Here is a 24,808-nt window from a genome sequence, read left to right as displayed (position 1 = left end):
AGGAGTAACTAAACATCTGACACAATGAGCAAGAAAGTGCAGGAGGGACAGGTGAAGTAGCCATGGTATGCATGACTACAAACATCAGTCGTGAGCATGTACAGTATTTGTCTATGTAATTTGGGTGAAAATACCCTTTAAATTTCAACTTCATCTGACTGTCTGTCTGCCTTCTCTCTTTTCTCTCTCCACCCCGCAACCTTCTCTCAGTTTATTTTACCAACTCCCCCAAAGCTCACACCTCCGGAGAAGTTCTTCAGGCTTTGTGGAGCTGAACTTCCTGGTTGGCTTTTTTTTTCTAATTTTTTCCAGGTCGGGAAGCAGTCCCGCCGTCTTTTGGAGGATTGAACTCTGAATGTTCCTGCTATAATTGTCTTAAACATTCCCATATGTGACTGCTCTATGTCCCCGTCTTATTTTCAATTGGTGAAAATGGCGTGAAGTTAACATGTTCGGGGCTTATCTGTGTGCCTTGAGTACACGAACAATGATGTCCCCCTACGCTGTGAGCTCAGCCGGTCTTTCTTGTTCCTCACTGCATGTTTTCAGGCAGGCCTAATTGATCCCAGATGAGAAGTGAGTGAACTCAGTGCAACTCCAGCAGAACCCACTGAAACTGGGTTTTTACTGGCACTGAAGCACTCCTCTGTCAAGGGAACCACAGCTCAGCCTAAACACACTCCCAGCTCCAGATGGTTATGTAGTGAGACCCAGAGTCTTCTACGCAATAAACTTGTGTGTCTCTCCATCACTGACCCACAGAAACGTCCTGTATGTGGCTCTTTTGTTCTGATGCAGTTTAATCACAGAAGTGTAATTGGGAGGGAGTGACCCCACTCTTTTCTCCTGCAGCTTGTTTTCTCAATTGACAGGACCAAAAGCAAAATGAGGTTATTCTCAGAGCTCATGGGTTCACGTCCCATTAATTTTCCTCAAAGAAAAAGGACCAGAAGCCTGCGACTCTCTTTCTGAATTCCAAGCATAAAACACCAAAGAGTGAAATACTGACATTTCTCTATAAATTAACTTTAAATAACTTTCGGTTCATGAGCAAAAAACATTTCAGTGATCAATTCATCATTTCTGCTGCAGACAGAGTCCCTATGCAGATGTGTTTTTTGTTTCCTGTTCTACCTGTTTTAACTAGTGAAATTTACTGCAGTTGACAGCTAATGCTAAACTGTCGCTGTCCTTTTAGCTAATGTGCTGGCCTTCTTAGATTCAGCGCAATCCCACACAGGAGTTTGAAGTTCACTCACTTCATTAAAAAGTTGCATAAGAGAGTTTGATTTTACAAGATAGCCCCGACAGAGCCGACACACAGTTTCAGAACCCGTCCACACAAAATCTTGGAAAGAGTTCAAACTGAGTACAAAACAGCTCATTTCTACAACATTTGGGCCTATGAGGCAAAATAATGCTTTACTCTGCAGCCCTGTTGTAATTTCAGCTTTTTGCATGTGTGTTTTATGGTTAATTTTACCACTGTGTGATGCAATGATCCTCTCCCGAGGCCAGCCCATGAACAGAACATGTGGAAAAGTTCCAGAAGCTTCTGCTCATGTTTAGCTTTAGTTTCGAGGTTAGTGTGTGTGTGTGTGTGTGTGTGTGTGTGTGTGTGTGTGTGTGTGTGTGTGTGTGTGTGTGTGTGTGTGTGTGTGTGTGTTTGCTAATGAAACAATGTGCCATAGGTGTAGATTATGATAGGTCTGCAGAGCTTAAAGTTTATATGCTTTTTTTAGGTGTTTGTGCTTCATTGTACATCTGGTTACTGGAAATGCGTTACATTTAATTTTCTGTGTGTGCAGTATTTCCTATCCAACTGACCTTTTAGATTCATAACTAAAAAATTATGTGGTACAGTTGCATCGCAAGACAGTTTTACTGGTTTGCTTATTCCCAGAAACAAGTTTAGGTGGGTTTTGGAGAGGGTTAAAAAGCCAAAGACGGGAAACATTTTCAGAATTAAATTTCCAGATGTTTTTTTTTAGCATACAATCTGAAAACAGATGAAAACAGCTATTGTAACTCAGTTCAAACCACAAAATCAGCCTACCACGATTTCTAGAACTCACCAATTAAAAAAAGTTGTATGTCCTAGTTTAGTCTGTACATTTTTTTTTAAAAAATATTCAAAACTAAACAGAGACACACTTCATGCTAACATTAATCTAAAGCATTTTGATGCTTGCTCCCATTCAGGGGAAAATATATATTTAGTTTCTGGTCAATAATTAAACCCCTTGGATTCAGCCGTTATCCTGAAGTAAACAGTTCAGATGCAGCTTCACAGCAGAGGAGCCAATGCTGTTCCCACTTACAGGATGTGTCCCCCTGGTGAGACTGGAGGTAGAAGCGGGATGCATCCCTGGAATCCCAGACACATTCCAGAGGAAATGAATGCCTGTGTCGCCTGTGGGGGCGTGAAGAGCCTCCCTGCCACAGAGTCTGTCTCCACTGGTCATCTTTGATCCGCTTGTTTACTGAAGCCCCCCCCCCTCAGGTCACTTCCTGTCCCCTAAGGCCCTCTGCAATGTCCTCCTATGCACCTAACATCTAAGCATTGGTCAGTGACCACCCACACCATCATTGCTGAATCAGTGTGTCTTCCTCCCTCTCTCTCGCTCTTTATTAATGCCTTTTTCCTTTTCAATGCACAGCAACTCCATATCACTTTACGTCTGAATCTGGTGTAACCCAAGGGATTACATTACTGAGGGTTTGTCATTATTACATGCCTCCAAGACATGTGGACACATCTCCCCTATAGTGTATGTCAGAGACTTTAATTGGTTTCCTCTCTGATCCCATTTATATACGGTGTCTGTGGTTGCAGGCAGTTCTGTCATACCTGTTTTGTCTGTTAATGAAAGACAGAGCCTGTGAAGCTAACCTTTGTCTTGCCTGCCCTGTTTTCTTTACAGTGGTGCAAAGAGTTGACAGTGTGTCTGAAGGTATTGCAAACTATGGAGGAAAGATCATTGCTGTTGAGACTGATTTGAAAAAGCTAGGTATGTATCTAGGCTCACACGTTGAAGTCAAAAGCTGTAACTAAAAGCTACAGTAAATCATCGACATATTTTTTTTTTTTATCATTTACTGTACAAATCTTCATCTTCAGATGATCAGACCGGAGAGAAGTCGGAGAATACCACCACAGAGATCCAGGCTTTTAAGAACAACATCTGGACCCTCCAGAGGCAGCTGACTGCGGTGGAAGAGCGCATCCGCAGTGATCAAGTTAAGCTGAATCAGCTGCAGAACATTGGCTCAGACATCCAGAGCAGCCAGGGCTCCATTCAAGGACTGCTGAACATTAACACAGCCACCTTGCGCTCTGTAAATGGCAGTCTGCAGTCGTACGGCAGCATCATTGGGGGTCTACAGGAAGACACAGCTAGGTTGCAAAGAGAACTCCAACAGCAGGTAAAACTCCAAAATCAGGCGCTGCTCAGCATTAGCAGTCTCAACCTCACTCAGGACCAGCAGAGAGGTCTCATTGCTGCTCTGCAACGCTCAGTCGATGACACCAGCCAGGCTATTCATAAGATGCGCAATGACTTTCAGAGCCTTGAACAGAACACCCGACAGACCCGCTCTGATACAGAGTGGCTTCGTAGCAAAGTGGAAAACCTGCAGATCTTGGCCAGTAATACCTCAGCTCTAGCAAAGTCCAACAATGACAGCCTGGAGGATGTGGGGACACAGCTCACTTTTATTGCTAACCAGCTCCAGAACACCAGCAGCCTGGCAGAGGTTCATGACCAGACTCTGAGAGAGATCATGGATCAGCAGAGGGACTTCGGCAACCTCACATCTACAAAGTTTGACCGCCTAGAGGTGCGACTGGATGAGTCGGAGCAGAGTATTGATCGTGTGACTGGCAACATCAGCTTCACCACACAGCTTCTTGGTGCAATCAATCTAAACCTGAATGATTTACGCACTTGTTCAGAGACAGTTGGCCGTCATTCAGACTTCCTGCTACACCTCAACAACAGTATGGCTGACGTGAGGACAGACGCAACGAGTCTGAGGTCACAGCAGGAAGAGCTGGCAGCGCGTATGGACAAGGAGGTCACAAGCCTCTCTATTGTCATGGAGGAGATGAAGCTGGTGGACACCAAGCATTCACAACTAATAACCAACTTTACTATTTTAAAGGGTATGAGAAGTGTGCCTGCAAAATTTATTATATGAATCAATGCGTGTTATAAATGTTACATTTTATTTTAACTTTCTTGCTAAGATTAAATTGAGAAAGTTAGAGAATGTTCTTTTGTTTCAGGTCCCCCTGGTCCCAGAGGGCCAAGAGGGGACAAAGGACCTCAGGGACTACCTGGTCAGTCAGGCCAGAAGGGAGAGAAAGGAGACAAGGGAGCTCCTGGGATCCGAGGACCTAGAGGAGAGCAGGGTAGTCCAGGACCACCGGGCCTTCCAGGGTTAAAGGGTCTCCCAGGCATACCTGGCAGCCCCGGGTCAAAGGGCCCTAGAGGGTCAGGAGGCAGAGCTGGACCACCTGGTACTAAAGGAGAACCAGGTAGTGCTGGTTTGCCTGGAAGAGATGGACAACCTGGTCCTCAGGGTGTACAGGGCCCACCAGGTATCCGTGGCCCAATTGGACCACCTGGGGAGCAAGGACCAAGGGGACTGCCAGGACCAGTAGGGCCCTCAGGGCCAGTAGGACCACCCGGACAACCAGGACTACCAATCCGGGTCCCTGCAGTTCCTTTTGGACCTGTGTCTCTGCAGGATGAGGCAGTGGGTCCTACCATATGGGCTCCAGGTATGACTTCATAATCAGTTTCAGAATGATTATTTTGACTTAGTCAGATAGCATATATTTACTTTGGTTGGTAACTAGAATATCACCATATTAGTATCATGTTTAGCTTGTTACCAATTTTCATGCCTCCATGCAAAATATAAAGCAACTGCTAGCAGCTGGTTAGTGTAGCTAACTAGGGTCTGCAAGGGGTGTCAAACTCCAGGCCTCGAGGGCAGGTGTCCTGCAGGTTTTAGATATAACCCTGTTTCAACACACCTGAATCAAATGATTAGTTCATTACCAGACTTCTGGAGAACTTGAAGACATGTTGGTAATTTAGCCATTTAAATCAGCTGTGTTGGATCAAGGACACATCTAAAACCTGCAGGACACCGGCCCTCGGGCCTGGATTCCGACACCTGTGGTCTAAAGGCTAAAAAAGCACCAACTAGCCATTTGCGTACTAGCCAATTTAGTCACAGGAGACCTGTTAGATTCCTTTACAGCTCTGTATTTTTATTCTGGGACTCAACTAGAGTGGTCTAGTTTGCTGTCTCTTCATACTTTTTCTTGATAGATATAGATATATAACTATGTGGTTAAAACTACATGTTTTACAGGAATGCTAGGCAGAGCCAGGTTTGTGGTACTTTCTGCTAAACTGAGCTTTTTTTTTTTCTTCATCTCACATCACTTTAGAAAAAAACAAATTGTACAATGCTTTTTCAATATCTTGCAGGATGCCCTGCGGAATGGCTAAACTACAAAGACAAGTGCTATTTTTTCTCCAAAGACCTGCAGAGCTTTGATCATGCAAAGACAACCTGTGAATCAATGTCTGGTTCATTATTAATCATCAACGACATGGAGGAACAGGTGAGTCGCACATCTTGTAATCTGACATTGCTCTCTAGTATTTGTGAGTTTTGACTGAGTTTTCTTTCTGTCCTCATGTGACCTCAGAAATGGCTGAAGAGGCAGATCTTTGGCAAAGGTTACTTCTGGATGGGTCTGACCGACAGGGAAAAGGAGCGCACGTGGCGCTGGCTGGATGGGACTGAACCTACTTTTACGTCAGTATTACAGTAAATTAGGAAATGCTCAGGAGGGATATTTGTTTCAGAGAAGAACTTCTTTCCAATAAAAATGCCAACAATAATAACAACTGTAGGTTTTCAGTTACATGAAACATTACAAAATAAACTTTGAAAACCCTGTGAAAATCTTATGAAAAGTTTGTGATTGCACAGAGTTGAATGTAGACCTCCAGTGCTCAAGTCTCGTTGCTGCCTATTTAAACAAAAGAAACACATTCAAATTCATTCTAACATTGTTTATAGAGGCACGTCCAGTGAGAGCATTTCACTGCTTTTCGGGAACAGTGAGATAAACACTAAAGTGTACAAAACTGCAAACAGAACAATGAGACGAACAGTGAAAAAGTTTAATGCAGCATTACTGAGAAAAGTTAACCACAGTAGTGATGGGTCGTTCGCGAACGAAATGGCTCTTAGAGCCGGCTCTTTGACGTGAACGACGCGAGCCGGCTCCTTATCGCGAGCCGTCACGTGGTTGTTTTTTTTTTTTTTTCTCTCAGCCTCTCTCTCGCACTTTTTTTCCGCTTCACTCTGCACGCGAGCCTTGTGCTTTACGCTGGGCAGAGGGGGGAGGGGCGGTAGTTACACTCAGTAGCACAGGAACAGAGCCAGAGAGAGAGAAAGAGAGGCAGGGACAACAACATTAGAAAGGTATAGTAATCATCCACAACTATTTTCGGTTGCAGATGATAAAGGATTGAGAAAGTTTATTCATGCAGGTCCATATGACAGAGAATGTGCATCTTCTTTTAGTTTTCATATTATAATTTATATTTAATTGTGTTGTGGTTTGCAGTGTTTTGTGTTCTTTTCACTTTAAATTTGTGAAAGGAAAAAGCTGAAAATTTAAATAGTTAAAACTTGAAATGTGAATAGTTGATTTTTATATTATATGATTTATTTATTACATTTTATGTGGAGTGAATAAATAAAAGTATATTTACGGTGGCCCCTAGAGACAAAGCACATACAAACTTCAAATCACGTACGAACTCTGAAGCATGTACAAACTCCAAAACATGTAAAAACACGTACAAACTCCAAAACACGTAAAAACACGTACAAACTCCGAAGCACGTAAAAACTCAGAAGCATATAAAAACTCAGAAGCACATAAAAACTCAAAACACGTACAAAAGACAACAGAAGTGCTCCAGGATGCTGGGCGCAGTGTTGAGCCTTTGTTATCTTGTGGCTACACAAGCCAGCAAGTACCAACGACCGGATTTGGTGTGTCGTAGTAACAGGTAAATGAACTTTTTTTTAAAATTATTTGAATATATATATGAGTGCCTGTGTATAAATACACAAACAATACACACATGCTTTCAATTGTGTAATTTAAGTGATCTAGTAGCTCTGCTTTGGAAGTTCAGTTCATGCTAGAAATGTGTTTTGGAGTTTGTACGTGTTTTGTCTCTAGGGGCCACCGCATATATTTATATATAAACATATATAAATAAAACCACTTGTTTTTATGTTAGTAATTCCTTTTGTGCATAATTTTATATTATTGTTAATAATAAATTAATTAAAGCAACAAAACAACCTCAAGAGCCGGTTCGGAGCCGAAAGAGCCGGCTCTTTTTAGTGAGCCGAACCGAAAGAGCCGGATCTCTAAAAAGAGCCGGAAATCCCATCACTAAACCACAGGGATCTGCCTTCAGATCTAACCACCGAAAATAAAGGCATATTCAATGGAAAATTGTTGGATGCGATTTATTTTATTTGCTTTTCTCCTAGGCTCTTAGATCAAACACAGTAAATCTAACATGTGATCGCCCTCTGTTGTTCGCCTGCAGGAAATGGAAGCCAGGTCAGCCCGACAACTGGGGCCACGGCCATGAAGAAGGAGAAGACTGCGCGGGTCTCACCCACGAGGCGCTATGGAACGATTTCTCCTGTGAAGATCTCATAAGCTACATCTGCGAGAAGGAAATGGAGACCTGTGCGTCATCATCTGTCTTGCCCGTTTTCGCTCCACAGTAATTGTAATCATATTTTGCTCACTACCTTAATGCTGATCCCTTTTCTTTTCTTTCTTTCCCTCAGCAAGATCACCTGGATCATAGTGACGTGTTCAGTCTGAGTGCACAGTGAGCAGCTAGACTACACCCGTGTGGCACTGGTCCAACTGACGCAGCACATGGGACAGTCCGTATGGAGAGAGCAAAGGGACAATTTTGAAATGAGCCCACGGCTGCAACAGTAAACATCTCTCCAGTGCTGATGAGATGCCTTTCTCCTCCAAAGTAAAGCCAGTCCAACATTACCAGGAGTGCAATACAGCAGGGTGACCAAGATAGGAAGAGAATCTTTTTTTTAATAACCAAATCAACTGATTTATATATATATATATATATATATAAATATTTTTATATTTTTTTGGAATACATTTTATAGAACAGTACTCAATGTACAACCGAATATCTGAATGTATATTTCATTATGCAATTTTTGTAGGAAAATATGAAATCTATGAAGCCAAAGGGACTTTGGTAATGCTTCTCTTTATATAATTCCAAAAGAAAAAAGAAAAAAAAGGAATAAGGTGTGCAAAATGATGCGCAAAAAACATAATGTCGCTGATATGCTATCTTGAAACTGTTATCTAACCTCATGACCATCTATATAACACGAGTAGGAAATAAAAAATATAGTACTCACGTATAAACTTAGAAAAATGCCACAATCAGCTTGAGTTTTAGTAAACGAATTTACAGAGTAAGACTTTATGTATGATTTACTTTCTGCTATTACATACATAAATATGTTCATGAATAAAACTGTGGATCCTTCATGCATTTTCTGCACTTGGATATTTTCCTGCAAAACAAAGAACTATGAAAGAAATGACGGAATAACTCACAAATAAACAGATAAAATCCACAGGGTGGTTGTACTCAGTGGCTGAGTTCTAGATCCAGAGTGAAGTTCATCACAAAACTCTTCAGTACTGTAGAATTTAGTTTATTGAATTTGCACATAAAGGTATTTTCACATTTTTATAGTTTTTTCCCCTTAAATAACTTTCTTTTATTGTTTTCCCACTAACCCAGATTACAAGCAAAAAGGTTTTTTTCTTTGATAACCATGGGCTATGCAGTTCTTCGCTAACATTTCCTCTCAGTCATTTCACATCCTGATTTCCTGCTTTAGGTCATCTCCAATCACAGTCACTCCTTCAGCTGCACAGAAGACTAAAATGATCTCACAATAGCACCTTTGGTAGGAGGGAGTCTAACTACTGTCCAATCGATGTAGACACCGGATATTTTCAAAAACAAACAAGACAGAGACTGAAGACTGAAGTGCTCACATAAATTTGAATCGTAGTCTCATACCTACAGCGGCCTATAGAGAAAAAAAGAAGTTACTACTTTTGTGAAGACTCGAATTTGGTTTAAGATGCACTCTTGTAAATTAATTTGACATAGTAAACATCAGAACAACATAAAAGAAAGCACGAGCTGAGCCAAGCGGACACAATGTTAAGTCGGAGCTGTGCTTGCTCACAGTATGCGAATAAATTACTGTTAAGAAATATGATTAACTGCTCATTTCACATTGCATCGTTTACACATAGGGTTACACACATACACACAAGAAGCAGCATATTGTCCAAATGTAGATTTATTGTTGAGGTATGAATAATCTCGCTTTGAAAGCTTATTTTATATATGAAATACTTAATATACACTTAATCTGCCAATTGCATGGGCTGAATGATGAATTTAATTGAGGCGACTAATTTAACACCCCCCTCCCCCTCATTTGGCTCTTCCTTCTTCGGGGTGCAGTGTTGTGGCTCAGTGCTCATTTCTCTCAGGCTGCGATGCTTCAGTGCAACAAGATGCAGTAAGGCTGGTGGGTGAATAAAGGACTCGTGATCTCTGAGTGCTGAGATGTGACGCCACAGGCTTCTGTCTCTAGCTCCAGCAACACTGGGACTGTAAACATGTTTCCAATATTACCATTCAGATAGGAATGAATCCTGCAAAGAAACACTCCAGATGTGGTATTACTACTGTGGTTTTACTCCGTGGCTTTGTCGTTATTACTGATTGTCACTGGGTGGTAACCATCGTCAGCTGTGTGGTTCTTTAGGTCCCGTGCAATGAAGAATGTAATGGCTGATGGTGCTAAAAGGTGAGACAGAGATGAAGATGAAGCGGTGGTGGAGGTGAGGGTGAAGTGGAGGGCAGGCTGGCTCAAATGAAGGTGGGAGGTGGTGCTCGTCTAGTCGTCCTTCTCCACTATGACCTCCCCGTGAAGCATCCTTCTTCTCTGCCGCAGCATGTGGAAGTAGAGCTGAGGAAACACTGCGAGAAAGACGAGAGCGTGTTCAGGGTGACTGTGACTATGATGAACACAAACGAAAGCAAGTTAGAGTGAAATACAAATTCACAACTCTCAACTTGGTCTCAATTCTGAATAAGAAGCAGCACAGTGGGAAGACATGCATTCACAGACATAAGCCACTGGGGTGGTCTGGCAAAGCCTGGAGCCTATTACAGCTGACAACTTTTCCATATATTCCATGACATTTGGTCCGTATTTTTTTGAACAAAGGCTATTTTTGTCGTTTTGTATCAAATAATCAACATCGGATTTAAGTAAAAACTTTCAGCTTTAATTCAAAGGATTTGACACGCATTTTGCATGAACTGTTGAGCAGTTACAGCCATTTTCATACAGTGCAGTATGTTTTCAGGGGCTCAAAAGTACATGAACAAGTGAGTCTTACTCCCTCCCATCATTTCATGACAAATTATGCAGGCAAGAGACCTGGAGTTGCTTCCAGGTGTTGAACTTGCATTCGGTATCTTTTCACTGGAACTCTCAACCTGAGGACCAAAGACATGTCAGTGGGAGTGAAGTAGGGCTGCCACGATTTGTCGACTAGTCACGATTACGTCGACTATCAAAATCGTCGACGACTGATTTAATAGTCGACGCGTCGTTTGAAACTTTGTACGATCACAAAAGACGCAGGAATAAGTGGCAGGATTTAAGAGTGTAATAACGGACTGAAACAGAAGATGGCAGCATTGCATGTACAAGGATGTCAGCTACCGTTAAACCCCGAAGAAGAAGAAGAAGAAGAAGAAGCAGCTGTGTCCCAGAATTCATAGCGCGGCCCAGCGCAGTTTCCAACAATGGCGGTAGCTAGTTAGTTTTAATGTTACTCTTATTATTCTTTCTGGGTCACAAAATAAACGTTTAACATATTTTCAGGCGAGAATGTAGCTGTGTAAACCTCAAATATCTGCTCAGTTTATCAAGACACCACATATTTTCAAAAGCGCTCCGACGTTTTCGGAGACGTCTGTTACCCACTAGCTCGTTAGCGAGCCGGGGGCTAGGCTCACTAGCGCCGTGAGAACACCGGACTCCCCGCAAATCGTTTTCAAACCCACCGCCGTCTTTCGCTACTCAGGTTAAATATATATGAGTCACTTAGATAACTTAAATGTTATTGTTTGGCTTTTTTTTTTTAGTATTTTATTTGTTCCTGAGTAAATCAGTTTGTCTGAGATTAAAGTTATAGTTTTTACACAGATGAATAAACGTCAAGCAGACAGCTGATTATCAGAAGTGTGAGATGCTCCAGAATATACTCCAGTGTCCTGTTATATTTTAGATAGCAAGGAGTTTATTAAACTTCACCGAAACAATCTGCAAATTTCATTAAAATTTAATAAACTATCATCTTGTCTTTATTTTTAGTTAGCACAGACCTTAAACACTTAAAGCTGTAAGCTAATGATAGTTATATAAGACCAGATGCTGCTGGTGCAATAAGCTGTAGTTTTACGTCTAATGGATGATGATCTGATTAGTCGACTAATCGCAAAAATAATCGGTGACTAGTCGACTATCAAAATAATCGTTTGTGGCAGCCCTAGAGTGAAGTAGGCCATCATTAGTGAGACAGCAAAAACTTGTGGCCGAATCAAGAATGTGGTTAATTCTTAAAAAGAATAAATGAATTGGTTAGCTCATTAACATCAAAAGGTCCAGAAGACCACAAGAAACAACTACACGGGATGATCGCAGAATTATTTCCATGGTTAAGAAAAACCCTTTACAACACTGAGCTCAGTCAAGAGTGTGGAGAAAGTAGGAGTACTATCAAAGTCGATGAACAAGAGATGGCTTCATGGATGGAAACACAGAGTTTACAACAAGTTGCAACCCACTTGTTATAATCATGAATGAGAAGACCAGATTGGACTAGATTAAAATTTAAATCTAATCTGTGACTTGTGACAGTGCTATGAATAATAAGTGTACAGGACTACACTCTCTGCTCAGATTCAGCCAAATACTGCAAAACCGATCAGACAGAGCTTCACTGTGCAAATTGAGAACAAGCCAAAGCAAACTGCAAAAGCAAGCCAAGAGTTTCTCAAGCCCAAGAAAAGGGATATTCTTCAGTGGCCAAGTCAGTCACCCAATCTCAGATCAATAGTTATTAAATGAATGCAGAAAGACAAAAACCAGCAACTGAAGGTAGCATCACAAATCAATGAGAGAAAACAACATCTGGTGAAGTCTATGGATTCTAGACTTCAAGGAGTCATTGACAACTGTGTTATGAAAAACGATCTTTATATTCAAAATTATGTACGACATGTGAACACACAGTATATTCCAAATAAAATTGGATATACCACAACAGATGATTCTATTCAAATTATAAAATGCCACCAAACATTGCACCACAGGACAGAAAAGCTGCTTTTGAGCAGAACAGGCAGAATTATTTGTACCACAACAGGAGAAAATACAGTTTAAAAATCATGCAGGATTTTGACCTACATGCCAAAACTGAAAGTGCACAATGTAGGCATGAAATTTGCTTCTTACATGGGATGTAGGACAGCATGACGATGATGAGGCAGTAGTAGTAGTCAAACGACACGTTATACTTGTTTGGGAGCCTCATGGAGTACATTCCAGACCTGCGTACGAACGGCAGCGCAGCATAAATGGTGAGCAGCTCACCAACGACTCCCACCGGGTACAAGACAATGAAGAGGTTGTATCTGGGGGAAGAAGAAAGAGCAGGATGGATGTCTTCAAATCCAGCAGCGTGATCACTTTAGCACTCACACAGTTAGGACAGTTGACAGTCAGAGGATGTTAATACACTCACATGCATATTGAAAACACAGGAAGATGACTGACACAGGGGCCAGACACTGTAACAAAAGCTGCCTTGAGTTGTGGACATAAAACTTCCCTCGAGGTATTCCAGAGATATGGTGGTCAAGCAGCACATTGTAAAAAAGTAATATTTTCACATTTTTTCCATCTTCAGGAACTCTGAGTGATTTTGGCTCTGGATAACTCCAAGGTATCATTTTCTTTTTACACTTTCATGCTGTTCACATGCAAAAGTTTAAAAAAAAATTCAACCTTTTTGTTCATGCAGTTCATTTTAATTGAGAGAAAGTCAAGAATAAGATCATATTCCAGCATTAAGTAATAAGCTGATTTGTTGTTACAATAATGTTTCATTGCCTGCTGGATATAAAATATGCATTATTACTTTCCAGCAGCTCCTCACCTTATTTCATGCCAGTGCACAGTTTTGCAACTGAAGGCATAACTACATTGGTCCACTGAACTGGCATGTGTGCAAAAACCTTCTGACATCTGAGACTTTAATGTTCCCAAACTATAATTTGTGAACTGGTATGTTAAGAACAACCAGGAACACAGCATCTTTTGCCTCACTGTTTGTTTGCAGTGGGCACATTACCAAACAAAAATGACCAAAATATTGAACTGAATCCAATTTTCTAAGATTAGAAAGCCCACACAAATATGTGGGAATACACTGCATGAATTCCCACAGATCTGATTTATAGTAAATAAAAGAAACCAATTGAAGTTCTTTAAAGCAACTCAAAAGACAAGAATAAGAAATACTAGGTTCAATTTTAGTGGTTAGACTGGTCATCAAAGAACAGAGGGTATACAAAAGAAGTCACTTAAACCTCTCCAATAAATAATCTTAAATAAAATGTCAAAAACTGCATTGTTTCAAGCTCACTGTCAATATACCTGAATATACCTGCAATCACTGCTAAACGCTTAAAACTACTTATTACTAAAACAGTCCTGATTAAATCTGATGTTTGACAATCTAAGCACCAGAACGTTCTCTTTGTTGGATGGGCTGTGTCTATCTACATCCTAGAATTACATGAGGGAATTGTCAAAAAAATTGTGCAAGAAACATATGAGATTTCACAAAGATGGAAAATGATGCAAGATGACTAATCAACTAAAATCAACTCGAAATTGCAAGATTAACGATTAAAGACCTCTTATGCTCCACATTTTTGTTTCTAGCTTTGCATGGCTCACAGTTGTTGTTTATCTTATAGTAGGACTTCCAGTTTATCCACCAAAATAGCAAATAAGTCATTTTACCTCTTAAGCAACTCTTTTAACCAACTTTCTTCTGATTGGGTTCCCCTCACAAACAGCAGTTTAAGCAGCATGAGGGTGGGGCTGCTGCACTCACAGTCAGAGGCAAATCAGGGATATCCCCTCTCATAAAGAAGCAAGAAGAGAAAAGCTTCCTAAATTGCTTGTTTGAAACAGTTTGAAACATGTATCTGGCAGAAAATAAGGAAAGGGTAACAGGTCAACTTTAAACAACGTTAAACATCATCAAAGTCTGACGATTACTGGGAGCATGTTCTATGGTCAAACAAGGCCAAGACAAATTTGTTGGGCTCCAATATGGTCCAGCATATATGGACTGAACTGCACCCAGAAAGTAGTCCTGAAATAAAAAGTTGCTGGAATGAACAGATGTATAGATTCGGTATATCCACAGGAACATATGGTGCAAACACTGGCAGACAAGATGAAGCTTGGCAGAAGAGAAATATGGAAACGATACAAACAACGCTCACGCCTCAAATCACACAAATGTCTGTTTTCTCTACAGGAGGTGAAAAAGGAAAACTTTAAAGTGGAGAAGGATATCATCAGACTTAAATAACATGCAATACTTTGGGGGTATATTAAAGAGAAAGGAATAGCCCAAGAAATCTGTTCAATGCCGACACTGTCCACGCTCAGTAGGACTGAATCTATCACCAGAAAATGTACATGGATACACAACACAAAAATACATTAATTAAATAATGAATCAATCTCTGTAATGTACTGATCTTTGGGGCCTGTTAACAGGTTATCTGAAATAAATGTAAATTTCAGATTCAAAGCAATTAATAAGGTAGTCCAATTCTGATTTTGTATCAGGGAGTTTTTCGGAAAGCCTGATAATAACGAATTACAATTGTCCAGCCTAGAAGTAATAAATGCATGAACTAGCTTTTTAGCGCTACTCTGAGACGGGACGTTTCTAATTTTAGAGATGTTGTGCAGATGACACAAAGCAGTCCTGCATATTTCTTTAATATGCTCAGTGAAGGACATATCCTGTTCAAAAACGACTCCAAGAGTCCTCACAGTGTTATTAGAGGTCAAGCTAACAGCATCCAGAGTAAACATCTGTTTTTTTCTAAGATATTTCTAAGATTTTTAGAACAGAGTACAATAACCTCAGGTTTTTATGAATTTGGAAGCAGGAAATCAGAGGTCATCAGTCTTTATGTGTTTAAGTCAGAGTGTTTCATCTGGCTTCATGTATCAATAAAGCTGGGTATCATCTTCATAGCAATAAAAATGTATTCTATGCCGTCCAATTACAACTTCAGTTGCATACCGTATACAGAACTGTGACCTTATGAAGCAAAGCAGCCAATCAGGAAGAGGCTACAGTAGTGATGATATAGTAACTAAGAACTGAAAAAGTGCGAGGATGTTTTTAGCAACACTGACATTAAATCTATGCACAGGAAAAAAAAAATAGTAACCACATCAATATGTGGTGACAAATTGGTCATAATATATTGGAAATTGAGAAAAAAAAGATATTAGTGCCTAAGAAAGAGGCTGTTTGTATTTTATTACTTAATAGTCCTTTATTTATCCAGGTAAAATCTCAATGAGATTAAAAATCTCATTTCCAAGAGAGACCTGACATCATGGCAACAAAAGTCAAAATACATGTATATAAGTATATAACATAAAAAAATACAATATCCCATACGAACATGTGAAAAATATACAAAAACAGATCAAATTAAGAGCGACATTAAAAACAATTACACCGAGTAAAAGAGTTATTCTCTCGATAATTTCAGTTCCTTCTGCAGATTATTCCAGCAAGCAGGGGCAACGTATTTCAAAGCCTTTTTCCCCAATTCTGTTCTGATTTTTGGGACAATCAATTGTATTAAATTGTGAGAATGAAGGCTGCACTGGTTGTGGTTTTTACACATATAAACACATAAATAAGAGGGAACTAGCCCAAGCAAAGATTTATAGATAAAGATCAGCTAATGGGAGAGTCTGCGAATATACAAAGTCTATGTCTCTTAGGAGACGTAGCTAACAACTCTTTGCCATTTGAGAATAACATGAACTTGGATTTCTCTGGATTTAACACCAACTTAAGTTGAGTTAAATGGGACTGAACAACATCAAAGGCAGACTGCAGAATTATAGGGTTTGTGCTACTGAAGGAGATGAACAACAGATAATTGTATCATCTGCATAAAGATGGAAAGCAGCATTTGATAAATTATCACAAAGGTTCTTTATGTAACGAGAAAAGAGCAATGGACCTAATGTGGAGCCCTGCAGAACTCCTTTGGATAATGGGAGAAAAGAGGAAGAAGACCCAGCAGCAAGGAAACACTGTGTTCTTGAAAAACCAACGGTAGAACTCCTGCACACAACTAAGTTAATCACAAAGTACCAACTTAATTTCTCGTCACCGCCCCAAATAACAGTGAGACAGCATGCCTCTTCCTATGATGGCAGCTCTCTCCAGGACCAAATGATATGCCATGACTCAGGACTATAGAGTTCCTGTATTTAGTGGGGACCACAGCAAAGGCTCGGGGGAGCGTCTCAGCGGATGAGAGAAATGTTGGGTGAACATTCCGTGACCAAAACAGATGGTCTTAAAAACAGGAGCAGCTGAACATGAGCCCCTTGCCAGGGGCCTGTCGTCTCCTCCGTGCTTAAAGAAAGACGTGAAGGGTGGGGGCGGGGAGGCGAAGGGTGCCATTTAAGAGCACAAGAATCCAGAGCAGAAACAAAAGAGTGGCTGGCATTAGATGGACCGCCTGAAGAATCACGTGACACAGCGAAGCAGAAAGAATAAATAAAATTAAGATGCCGAGCCTGCGCGCTGGACAGCCTTCAGTGGGGACGGCTCACGTTTCTACTAACGACTCCAGTTTCAGGTGAGCTGCTTCGAGGCCAGAACGACACATCACAAGTACTCTGCCTTCAACACAAGACAGGTATTATATTTCACTACAGCTGAGAATATTTCTTTCACAAAAAATGCCTGGTTTCAGCCTCTTTCAGCAACTAACTAAACTTATTCAGAAATTCTTTATGTTTTAGGCAGAAGTTAAAACCAAAAGATAAACAAGCATTTCACCTTTTCCTGTTTCCTCAGAGTGCTGTGTTAGTGGTTAGATCACTGACCACAAACAGAATGGCTAATGAGGTGCTAATCAATAAACACACACATGCGACTCCTCTTTGTATTAGACGACAGATACTTAATACACGCGCGGCGCTACAAGGCCAAGAAAGCATGCCAGAGGTGAATTCACCGGATTAGGCCGACATGCTCAGACAGTGTCCCGAAACAGGAAAGACAATTCAAACTCATCCCAGCCCCAGCTAACGGTGTCTCCACCTGGCCCATTTGATGAAGTACGGCAGGTGGTTGAGCAGTTTGAATGTGTAGTAGGAATATCTGATAATCTCTGTCATCGTCCACACAACCAGAAATAGGATTACGCTTTCTTCACTCTGGATCTTTAAGTCAGGAAAATGGCAAAAAATAAAGAGTTAAAAGAAGCTTCAAACCTGACAGGTGCAGCTCTTACAGGCAAAAAGATGAGAAAAGTACGATTTTTATGTGGGGGAAAAAAAGCAACTGGACAGACTGTGTTCCAGAATAGTTGTGACAATACATACAGTGTGTGGAGGTTAAGAGTACTGTGGTGAAATCTGTCAACTAAAGACTGATCAATTGTAAAAAGTCACGGAGTTGCGGTTTATCATAAAAGTCACCTGTCTGATGCTGTTGGTGATGAACCAAACCATAAAAATCCGCGAACACACTTGAACCCCAGTTACAATCACAGAAGTCCTCACGATTCCTGCAACACAGCCAAAGTAAGAAACAAAAATCACCAATAAATACATGGCCAGATGAGGGAATTTATCTGAATCTGTACAAATTAGCCAAATATTTTCATGTAAGTTGTCACATACCAATGGCACAATGTCCCACCTGTAAGACAAGCAACACAAACAGCAGTAAAAATGACTGCCTTGTTAAAGTCTAAGAAAAAAGTATTTGTTTTTTAAATTCACTAATTCACTAAAGTCCCACTTGTGACAGGAAACGCTATAGACTGTAAATCAAAGATGGACATGGCACCATTGTGTCACCCAATGGTCTGTGGACTAATTCTGAAACTTTCCATTTGCTATTTTGGCTATTTAAAACCAGACAAGAACATCTTTGAACAAAAAATGGTAAACTGTCCAGCTAAAACATTGTTAGCAAAGTGCATCCTTCACTAACTTTCATCCTACTGGGATGATAGTTTTGGCTAGCGAAAAACAGGCTTACGACAAAATACACTTGCCATTATATAAAAAAGAACACTGCACACCTATTAGGTAGCTATTTGTCAAGGACAATTAAGCTACACCCTCAAGCATACCCTGCTCTATTGGGACAATAAAGCTACACCCTCCTGCTCTATTGTCTATTTATTATAGCTCAGCTGATTTATTGGCAGGATAATATTATCAGCCAAAATAAGCTACTTACTAATCTATCTTTACTGGCATTTTTAACAGAGAAATTTTAAAGCAAAGAAAATAGTGAGAAACACCCTTCAATTATCTTAAGGATGTTGTCATTTCATAGTTTGTCCACCAGGGGGCATCTTCCCTTTTTGAACGCCACAAACGCAACAACAAGTGTGAACAAATAAATAACTGCATATAACAACTGTTAGAGTAATCCGTTAATGTATAAAATATCAATTGAAATATCAAAATAACCAAATATTAACATCAGAGCTAGCATCGGTCTTAATATCCCTGTTGACAAGCCTTAAAACTGATGATTACAACCATAAAAATCAAGATATAAATGTTTAAGTAGGTCATTTTAAAAAAAATTGAGTAGTATGGTTGTTTTCTCATAGACTTATATACTGACCGATAGCTTTTTACCACCTGTTGCCCCCTGCTGGCCATTAACTATAAAGTTATGCATTTTCTTCAATTTTCAGGCCGAAATTCTTTCTTTTTTTTCCCACACAGTCTCTAAGACTTAAAAGTCTTACCTCAACTAATGCAAAGGTCTGGAAAAACTTGAGTGTCCTTGCTATACTTCTGTACAGACCCTTGTGTGTGCCTTTCTGTATGTAGAAGCGTGTCATTGCCATGGCCAAAACCAGCCACCTGCAGACAAATAAAAATCACACAACCGCTCAGTGCAACTGAAATGTGAAAGGAGAAAATGAGTGTAAAGGACAGACATTTTTCTGCAATGGAAAAAACAAACAAAAATAACTGTGACACAACTGGAAATATAATCTTTTAAACCTAATTTAAGTCATTTAGTCACCTCATAATAACATCAAACTGAGGATGACAATATGAATAGAACAGGAAACTTATAATAACACATTTGAGATGTAAATTTAAAGGGAAAAAACTTGGGAATTTAAACAACATAAATACTGAATGAAACTAAAAAAAATTATTAACATTTTCTAACCTTGTCACTGAAACCAAGGAATTCCCAGTACATGCTGACATACTGGGCTACAAAGCTGATAAAAATTCTCTCACTAAATGCTGCTTTTCACTATATCAATCACTATGTCATGTAATAAAGTAAAATAAATACTTTTCTTCAAAGGTATTCTGTAACAGACAGACATTACTGCCTCTATTTATCTGGTGTTACCTGTTTATTCCACTGAGACACCAGACAAATACAAAAAACCTAACATTGTCATAAAACTGGTCTGTTTGTGTTTTTCACTAGGCCACAACCACGGTTCAACAGCTATGCCACAATTTCTGATGGTAGACAAATTTACATTATGTTTATAAGTAGGGCTGCCACGATTAGTCGACTAGTCACGATTACGTCGACTATCAAAATCGTCGACGACTGATTTAATAGTCGACGTGTCATTTGAAGCTTTGTAAGATCCTGAAAGACGCAGGAATAAGTAGCAGGATTTAAGAGTGTAATAACAGACTGAAACAGAAGATGGCAGCACTGCATGTACAAGGATGCCAACTGCCGTTAAACCCCGAAGAAGAAGAAGCTGTGTCCCAGAATTCATAGCGCGGCCCAGCTCAGTTTCCAACAATGGTGGCAGCTAGTTGGTTTTACTCTTATTATTCTTTCTGGGTCACAAAATAAATGTTTAACATATTTTCAGGCGAGAATGTAGCTGTGTAAACCTCAAATATCTGCTCAGTTTATCAAGACACCACATATTTTCAAAAGTGCTCCGACGTTTTCAGAGACGTCTGTTACCCACTAGCTCGATAGCTAGCCGGAGGCTAGGCTAGGCTAACTAGAGCCGTGAGAACACCGGACTCCCGGCAAATCGTTTTCAAACCCACCGCCGTCTTTCGCTACTCAGGTTAAATATATATATAAGTCACTTAGATAACTTCAAAATGTTATTGTTTGGCTTTTTTTTAGTATTTTATTTGTTCCTGAGTAAATCGGTTTGGCTGAGATTAAAGTTTTTACACAGCTGAATAAACTTCAAGCAGACAGCTGATTATCAGAAGTGTGAGATGCTCAAGAATTTACTCCGGTGTCCTGTTATATTTTAGATAGCAAGGAGTTTATTAAACCACAACAATCTGCAGATTTCATTAAAATTTAATAAACTATCATCTTGTCTTTATTTTTAGTTAGCACATACCTTAAACACTTAAAGCTGTAAGCTAATGATAGTTATATAAGAGCAGATGCTGCTGGTGCAATAAGCTGTATGTCCAATGGATGATGATCTGATTAGTCGACTAATCGCAAAAATAATCGGTGACTAGTCGACTATCAAAATAATCGTTTGTGGCAGCCCTATTTATAAGTATACATGTATCAGACAGTTATCCATACATAAAGTGAGCACTGGAATAAATAAACTGGCAACTAAAATCAAAATAATAAAGAGGGCAAAATGGAATAGCTTGAGAAAGCAAACCAAAGCTGCAGCATTTTACATCAGGCAATTGTAACGGCACTTTCAGTGAAATATTAAAGAATAGCAGCAGCTACAAACTCTCTCTGCAACACACCAGCTTTACTCTATGTGTAAGTAAAACCACAGAAAAACAGGATTTTCCTTTTGATTGATCCCTTCTCTCCTTCTTGCATGTTCTGAGTCTGCCCCAGGGCATCCTCCCAGTTGGACAAGACCCCAACAGCTCGACCAGGACCAGCAAGCATCCTAGCCAGATGCTCAAACCACCCCAACTGTCTCCTTTCTGATGTGAGGGAGTAGAATATTTTCCCTGACAAATAAAATTTGAAATAAAGAAAAACATCTAAAAAAAAAAATTGGATTAAATCTTTGAATTCAGTCAAGGGTTAGGGCATTTAAAAAAACAAAAACAAAAAACAAACAGGATACACACTTTAATGAGCTTTGTTTTTTGTTAATTTAGGAATGAGACAACTGTAGAACACAATAGCTCTATTAATACATGTTCTAATAATAGTTATGAATAAAAAACCTCTAAGAACTCACAAGTCTTGCATGTGCATGTTAAAAAACAACATATTATAAAAAATAAATCCAGCTGCAATGTTATATAAAAAAACTTTAAAAAATCCTGCACAGTAGATAGGATGAGCAGCCAAGAAGCATCCTCACTCAGCTGTTTATAGCCACCAGTGAGTCCATTTAAGTTGATTTATAAAAAGGATCTCATACTGATAAGCGGAGCGCAAGTGAAGCTTTCTTAATGCATATTGTCGCTAAATGTCCTCATAAGGAAAACCTATGTTTGTGTGTACACGTCTTTCCCTGATGTCATGCACCTTTCACTGAGGACGCACCAGCTGTGACGTTCTAGACCAACACCAGTGCTGTGAAAAAGAATTCACCCCATTTCCCGATTTCCTATTTTTTGCATATTTGTCACAAATTTTAATATTAGACAAGGAAACACAGAGAAGATGCAAAATACAGTTTTTAAATGATGACATTTTATTTATTACGAGGGGGGAAAGCTATCCAAATCTGCTCGGCCCTATGTGAAAAAGTAACTGGACCCTAAACCGTGTATCATAATGATCCCAAACTATCTCAAATTGATTTCAGTTCAGGCTTTGACTAGACCACACCAAAACCAGGATCATTTTTCTGCTGTATAACCCGAGGGAGCTTGAGCTTCCAGCCATGAACTAATGGTTGGAGATTCTCATTCTGGATTTTCTAATAGAAAGCATCAATTACACCAAGTCGTCCTGGTGCTGAAACAACAGAGCAGCACCAGACCATCACACTACCACCACCTGTTGCTATGATGTTCTTTTTATGCAAAGCACTGTTACTTTAGGCAAGATGAGCCTTTCTTTGTCGTCAGTGGTTTTCTCCTTGAACTCTCCCATGGATGCCATTTTTGACCAGCCTCTTTGTTATTGTTCAGTCGTGAACTCTGACCCTAACTGAAGTGAGGCCTGCAGTTCTGTAGATGTTCTGGGTTCTTTTGTGACCTAATGGATGAGTCACTTGTGCGCTCTTAGAGTAATGTTGGTAGGCCGACCTCTACTGGGAAGGTTTGCAACTGTTTCAAGTTTTCTCCATTTGCGTATAATGGCTCTCACGCCGAAGGCCTTAGAAATTACTTTGTATCCCAGACTGATGGATGTCAATTACTTTGTTTGTCAGTCGTTTCTGTAGATTGTGGCTTTACTCGTTGCTATCTGAGATCTTTTAGCCTATTTCCCTTTGTCAGACAGCTTATAGTTAAGTGATTTCTTGATCCAACACATCTAGCAGTAATCAGGCCTGGGTTTGGGTAGTGAAACTGAACTCAGATTTTCTTTTTTAAATGGGGTTATTCACAGTTAATTCATAATGTATCAAGAGGATAATAGAGGGAGGAGGGGTGTATATAATGTTTTCCACATAGGGCCAAGTAGATTTGGACAGCTGCAATTTTACTTATCTTTGACTAACACATGAAAAACAAGTTACTAAGTTGGACAGTCACAACGATGTGCACAAATATATTCTTGTTTTATTTCGTGTTATAATTATTATTATTATTATTAAAGTGATCAGTACCTGAAGCCATGCGCCAAACTGGAAGCGCTTAGTCACCACTGATCCAGTGACCCCAACACCTCCGCTATTCTCAAGTTCTCATGTGTTTGTCCTTTATCACAACACAGGAAGCTCTCTTCACACAAACGTTGTTGTTATTAAAAATGTGCCCATTGAGCACTTCACTGTCCCAGACCTGAGCTCCAGTGTCAGCGCGGTCCGGCTATACTTATCACTGCAACTGTCGGACGCACTGTGGGCCTTGACGCTGACACCATGCAGCCAGCCCTATTTGGACACGGCTGTTGCGCCAGCCTGCCACTTTCACCAAACACCATTCATTCATTTTCCAACACTCGAGACAAATAACGGTCGCTCGTTTCTTCGTAGAAACTACCAAACTGACCGCTAAAGCTTGCTCAAACTCAATTGCGACGACGAACTGCTAAATCCAAGCGAGCTGAACAGGCACTTTCGGCGGAGACGCAGTCCTATAAACAGCAACACACGCTTACGGTTTTTTAGGGAGCGGCTATAACTTCACTGCCTTTCTTATTAATAGGCGACAGGGGCGGAATAACGCACGTACCCGGCGGTCATGGCGATGTTGTAGAAAGTGAGCCATGCGGTAGCGAGGGTGCTTTTCGTTCTCTTTTTGTTGTTGTTTTCCTTCTCCTCAACCGTGCCGTCCTCCTCGCTGGACGCCATGGTACCGGGGGCAGGGTGGGGAAGTCAGGAAGGGAGCTGACAGCTGGGGCTAGTAGGGAGGGGAGCAGCGGGGTTATCCATCCATCCATCCATCCGTCTATCTAGCTATCCGCCCATGGATCCCCCTCTCGCGGGACTAGTGAAACAAGTGCGTGGCCTGCCGGTGAGGCAAAGACTAGTGAAATAAAGCCGGCTTGTCACGGCTCAGTTGGTGCAACTATAGAAATTCAGGCTTATTTTCACCCCAATCTTCAGCTCAGCGTGAACAAGTTTAGGTATAACTTTTATAAATTAGATAACATCACATAAGACAAAGAAGAGCAGTTTTTCTACACGATGAAGAAATGTTGTAGCAAATGACAAAGACCTGTCAGGATGATTGTTTGGACTTAAACTGCAAGAAGTAAAGGTGTAAAATTGCAGACATAGATAATGTAATTATAAATGTGTTGTAAATGGCCATGGCCAAAGTGTTTATCAGTAGAAAAAGCTGTAAAACCTGTGAAAATATAGGAAAACCTATGAAAAATATAAGTCCGAAATTTATGAACTGATGGTTACTTTTTCCCCAAGCCTTCCCATTGGCTGGATTGGAGGCCTTGCTTGGCTGATTCTGGCCCCCAGGCCTTATGTTTCACACCCCTTGCTCTACGTATATATCCCATTGAATTGTGTTCAGTATACCTCAAATTAGTTTATTAGTTTTATTAACTAATTATTGATGTAATAAATCAAAGTGATTTAGTGGTAATTAAAATGTGATCAGAAGTTAAAAACTG

At 40.2% G+C, this 24,808-nt stretch overlaps 2 protein-coding genes across 2 annotated transcripts in view; one reads left to right on the top strand and one right to left on the bottom strand.

The window, feature by feature from the left end:
• LOC146662350 (collectin-12-like) overlaps positions 1-8,287 on the top strand; it is a 46,309-nt gene extending 38,022 nt beyond the window's left edge. Inside the window, exons 4-10 of the mRNA XM_085418924.1 lie at positions 2,925-3,011; positions 3,122-4,165; positions 4,289-4,786; positions 5,508-5,644; positions 5,732-5,841; positions 7,668-7,813; positions 7,918-8,287. Coding sequence (XP_085275050.1) covers positions 2,925-3,011; positions 3,122-4,165; positions 4,289-4,786; positions 5,508-5,644; positions 5,732-5,841; positions 7,668-7,813; positions 7,918-7,937 — 2,042 coding nt within the window. The 3' untranslated portion in view covers positions 7,938-8,287. The remainder of the gene's footprint in view (positions 1-2,924; positions 3,012-3,121; positions 4,166-4,288; positions 4,787-5,507; positions 5,645-5,731; positions 5,842-7,667; positions 7,814-7,917) is intronic.
• A 532-nt stretch (positions 8,288-8,819) lies between these two features.
• hacd1 (3-hydroxyacyl-CoA dehydratase 1) lies at positions 8,820-24,100 on the bottom strand. The gene is made up of 7 exons (XM_085418933.1): positions 23,911-24,100; positions 19,356-19,473; positions 18,265-18,283; positions 18,061-18,149; positions 17,681-17,802; positions 12,739-12,917; positions 8,820-10,187 (listed from the first exon to the last, which is right to left on the bottom strand). Exons 1-7 carry the CDS (start codon positions 24,027-24,029, stop codon positions 10,105-10,107), a joined length of 729 nt encoding a protein of 242 aa, XP_085275059.1. The 5' UTR covers positions 24,030-24,100; the 3' UTR covers positions 8,820-10,104.
• Between the last annotated feature and the right edge of the window lie 708 nt (positions 24,101-24,808).

The sequence above is a fragment of the Rhamphochromis longiceps genome, linkage group LG9 (assembly GCF_057381845.1).
Source record: "Rhamphochromis longiceps isolate RC_006_pf linkage group LG9, R_longiceps_female_GT1.1, whole genome shotgun sequence".
NCBI classification, from domain to species: Eukaryota; Metazoa; Chordata; class Actinopteri; order Cichliformes; family Cichlidae; genus Rhamphochromis; species Rhamphochromis longiceps.
This window is presented reverse-complemented; position numbering and strand designations above follow the sequence as displayed.

Bases quoted from the DNA above. Each gene is read 5' to 3' on its own strand.
- hacd1 (XM_085418933.1), bottom strand. From the start codon at position 24,029: ATGGCGTCCAGCGAGGAGGACGGCACGGTTGAGGAGAAGGAAAACAAC. The intron at 19,474-23,910 runs GTACGTGCGTTA...ATTTGTCTGCAG, and splicing joins AACATCGCCATGACCGCCGG to GTGGCTGGTTTTGGCCATGG. The intron at 12,918-17,680 runs GTGGAGACACCG...TTCTTCCCCCAG, and splicing joins TACTTCATCAAATGGGCCAG to ATACAACCTCTTCATTGTCT.